The sequence below is a fragment of the Acomys minous genome, assembly GCF_964271855.1.
Source record: "Acomys minous genome assembly, chromosome: 15".
NCBI lineage: Eukaryota > Metazoa > Chordata > Mammalia > Rodentia > Muridae > Acomys > Acomys minous.
The window spans coordinates 55,312,742-55,317,023 of record NC_140497.1 but is presented as its reverse complement, the minus strand read 5'-3'; the positions used below and the strand labels follow the sequence as shown (position 1 = coordinate 55,317,023).

Below are 4,282 nucleotides of genomic sequence, written 5' to 3'. Positions count from 1 at the left end.
TTACCGACCTCTTGCTCACTCCCACAGTCACCCAGGCTTCTGTGTGTGATGGGGAAGGCAGTCAGGTGGGTGCATCTTGTGCTGGCTTTTCTACTCTGCCAACAGCAGGAAGAAAATTAGGAACCAGCCGCAAGGTCCTGTATGTGCTCACATTAAGATCTGAGATAGAGATGACCCAGTTAAAAACACAACCAAAATCCAAACCCTGCCGTTCAGCCCTCTCATTACTTGCCCCGGAACCCAGGAGAAAGCACCACCTGACAAAGGGTTGCCAGGTCTTCCCGCTGAGACAGCTTCGGAGGTAGGTAGAGAGCAAGGTCCTGGGCTGTGAGCCTGTAGAGACTGGGATCTGGGGGTTGCATACGAGTGGTTCTCAACCTTCCTAAAGCCGTGACGCTTTAATATATATTTCCTCATGTCGTGATGACCCCTGACCATAAAATTATTTTGGTTGTTTCTTCATAAGTGTGATTTTGCTACTGTTATGCATCAAAGTGTAAGTGTCTGTGTTTTGTGATGGTCATAGCTGACCCTGGGAAAGGGTCCTTTGACCCACACAGGGGGTCCCAAAGAGTAAGAAGAGCTGGCTTAGCCCAGCATGGTGGCACATGACTTAATCCCAGCGCTTGCGAGGCAGAGACAGGGGCATTGCTGTGAGTTCAAGGCCAGTCTGGTCTACAAATTGAGTCCAGGACAGCCAAGGATAACAGAGAGAGACCCTGTCTCAACAAACAAACAAACCAACAAAAAGAAGAGCTGTCTTAGAAAGTTTTCTTTGCTGGATGGTGGTGGTGCACACCTTTAATCTCAGGACTTAGAGGCAGAGATAGGTGGATCTCTGTGAATTCAGGGGCAGCCTGGTCCACAGAGTGAGTTACAGGACAGGAAGGGCTACACAGAAAAACCTTGTCTCAAATCACTGCCACAGGCAATTAATGGCTGCTGAATGAGGGGTCAACGCTCCTCAGGGATGAGTCCCCCCCCTCCCATAGGCTATCCAAGTTCAAGCGGTCATTCCTAAACACACACTCACGTGAACAACACCAAAATCAGCTCGGCAGCCTGTGTTTATATAAGTATTTGTTTTCATATGTGTGTAATGACAATAACTAAAGAAAAAGAAGCCATGAATTTGAGAAAGGGCTGGGTGAGGAGGGAAGGGGGAGGGAATGTAAAATGGCAGGGGGGTAGGCAGTGCACATATATGGCATGTAAAATGTAATTTAATAAAGAATATTTTCTAAAGAAACTTGTTACTTTTCATGCTAACTAAAAATTAGTTATGAAAATAAAAACAACTAGAAAGAATGCCACATAATGTCAATTTTAACAAAACAGTTCATATACAGTTTGTCCATATAAATGATGCCAGCACATCATACACCAGCCTGATGGAGTCAGATTCAGATTTTATTTTTCTATTTTTTTTTAAGGTTTCACATTTAGACTTTGTAAGTCTTAAGTGATAGTTTGAATCATCATTCAATCAAGGGGAGGAAGAACATATAAAAAATGTTTTCTTCAGCAGAGGGACATCATCTGTCTGACAAGGCTGGAGGTCAGATCTATCTGGCCATGATGCTTGGGCAGAGAGTTGGTACAGCTGAAAGACAGAATATTAAAAAACCTCGGCTTTCATCCTTTATTTCCCAACTTATATGTTTGATCTCTGCCAGCAGCTGGGAAAGAAAGAAAAACCATATCCAGACACTTATGACCAACACCATGAAGCTGTCATTGCTCCTGTTCCTGCTCTTCCTCTGCTTGCTGCTGCCGCCGCCTGCCCTGGGAGGGTGGACTACTACACTATCTCGTAGGTGGTGAGGGCACCTTGTGAGCCGCGCGCAGGGGCTGCGCTCACTTCTGGCCAAGGGAGTGGGCGTCATGTGTGGCACTTTGATTCAGGCTCCACCTTCCCGGAAGCCAGAGAACCTGGGGAGCCCTCCAGCTGGGAAACTTCCCCTATGGCGACATCCATCCAAACACCATGAGCAGTGGAGACGGACTATTGTCCGGTGCTAATACAGAGCCCCTCCATCCTTACAGAAGTTCTGCGGATCCTTTCATGAGAGTGAGATGAGTATTTATTGAATACTCATTAGTTTCATCAAACTTAAAATTTCATTCACACTTTAAAGTGTGTGTCTATGTATATGTGTATTGTGTGTGTATGTATATGTACACACACACACACACACACACACACACACACACACACACACCTTTAGAGTGGGACAAGACTCCAGAGTCCTTAGGAGAGCAAGGTTGTGACTCCTATGAGAAGAGGAGAAGCATCGGATGGGATGGAGAGAGAGAGAGAGGATTTGGAGTGCGGCCAGTGAAGTAGTTCAGTGGGAAAATGTTTGCTGTGAAAGCCTGCGGACCTAGGTTCAATCCCTGGGACCCACATAAACGTGAAGGGAGGCAGCCGACTCCACAAAACTGTCCTCTGACCTCCACGCATGTGTCTTGGACTGCTCAGCAAGGAGAGAGCGTAGAAAAAACCTGGTCCAAGCCAGGCATTTGCCTGTAGGCCAGGCACACAGGCAGGATTCCACGTCTGTAATCCCAGCACTTGGCGGTGGAAGCAGGGCTTCAAGGGAACCTTCAGCGTCATGTGAGTTCAAGGATAGCCTGGGCCACGTGAGATCCCATCTCACAAACAAAACAACGACAAAACCAGAAAGCTTATTCACACTCTCTCTGTCTCTCTGACACAGATATTGTAATGAGGTAGTAGGTGTCTCAGACTTTAACATCTCTTGTTAAATCAATGTATATTTTATAGAAGAGCGCATAGGAGGTACGCAGACTCTGGCAAGGCCTGTGGGAACTGAAGTAATGAATTCAGTGGATAGACAATGAGGTCAGGGCCAATGGGCTGACTGCTATGAGGGAGCATAGAAGAGAGACATCTTGGCAGGCCTGTGGGGCTCAGATTGTAAGAGGAAGCCCCAGGCTCAGGAATGGCTTGTCTTACAGCGCTTGGTTGTGCAGTAGTGTCAGTCAGCCTCTCACCATTTCATTTCAATTTCAGCGAAAGAAAAGTTACTCGAGGAATGCTGGGGATTGCCAAAAGTTAACGACTGTGCCAAGAAGTGTTCCAGAAGTTTCAGATGTGAACACAAGAATTACAAATGCTGCTTTACCTACTGTGGGAACATCTGTGCAGTAATTGGGGTGAGCTGCAAATGTGGAGGGGGTTGTCTTCACTGATTTCATTATTCCTCATTAGAGGACCAAAGTTGGTTAAATATGAGGCACAGACAGACAGACAGAAACACACACACACACACACACACACACACACACACACACACACACACACACACACACACCACAGGCCCACTCACAGATACACACAAGCATAGGCTCACACACAGACACAGATGTTCACACAAACACATATACATACATACACCCCCCCCACAAGCCCCCCCCCAGACTCAGGCCTCAAATTAGGAAAGCAATTCACTGGTGCATGAAATGAGACCCCAGTTTAAAGATCACTGCCTTTTGAATACAAGGTCTCTCTCTATACAGTCCTGACTGTCCTGGAACTCAATATGTAGTTTGTGCTGGCCTCAGACTCAGAGAGATACGCCTGCCTCTGCCTCTAATGGCCTGCCTCTTCGAATGCCTCTTCCCTAGTTCATCTACATTTGTAACCATTGACTTCATAGTTAGACCTCTCTGTGGGCACATTGGGTTCAGCCAGATTTCTCGATAAAGCAGTGTCTCATTTGCCCAGAAGTGGACAGGCTATGATGTCCGTCACGGGACATGTTAGCCAGTGGAAAAGGGAATACAGCTTGAGGATGAACGCTTGTTTCGCAGAAACTCTGGATCTCTAAGAATCTAGATTTCCTCTTTTACAGAAATTTTATGGAAGAAAGAACGGACGCCGACTTCCGCGTGAGCCACCAGCGCCTAAGAGGCTTCAGAAGTGGGCTGGGAGCTGATTTTTGGAAACACTGTGTTTTTTTGGGGGGGGGGGTAAAAAGGCAAACAGACTTGAAAAATAAGCCACTTACTCCCAGGCAGGCTTCAGTGTTCTCCTCCCCCCACACTTCATGTCATTCTGCTATTTCCCCGAATACATTGCTTTAAAAAAATATTTATTCTTTTGCAAGTTCAAATTAAATACCAGGTCATTTGATCAAAGTTCTTCTAGTACCATCTCTCTATTCCCCCCAAATCCCTCCTTCTTTCAAAGTCTTTCTTTCTCTGATTCCTTGTTTATCATAGCCAGTCGCTGCTACTTTGTGGGCTCCTCTTTTTC

At 46.2% G+C, this 4,282-nt stretch overlaps 1 protein-coding gene across 1 annotated transcript; it reads left to right on the top strand.

The window, feature by feature from the left end:
- Positions 1–239: 239 nt before the first annotated feature.
- On the top strand, positions 240–4,040 carry LOC311585314 (protein WFDC11-like). The gene is made up of 4 exons (XM_084760388.1): positions 240–301; positions 1,677–1,813; positions 3,038–3,180; positions 3,879–4,040. The coding sequence occupies exons 2-4, from the start codon at positions 1,714–1,716 to the stop codon at positions 3,960–3,962; spliced, it is 327 nt and encodes a 108-aa protein (XP_084616514.1). The 5' UTR covers positions 240–301; positions 1,677–1,713; the 3' UTR covers positions 3,963–4,040.
- Positions 4,041–4,282: the final 242 nt, after the last annotated feature.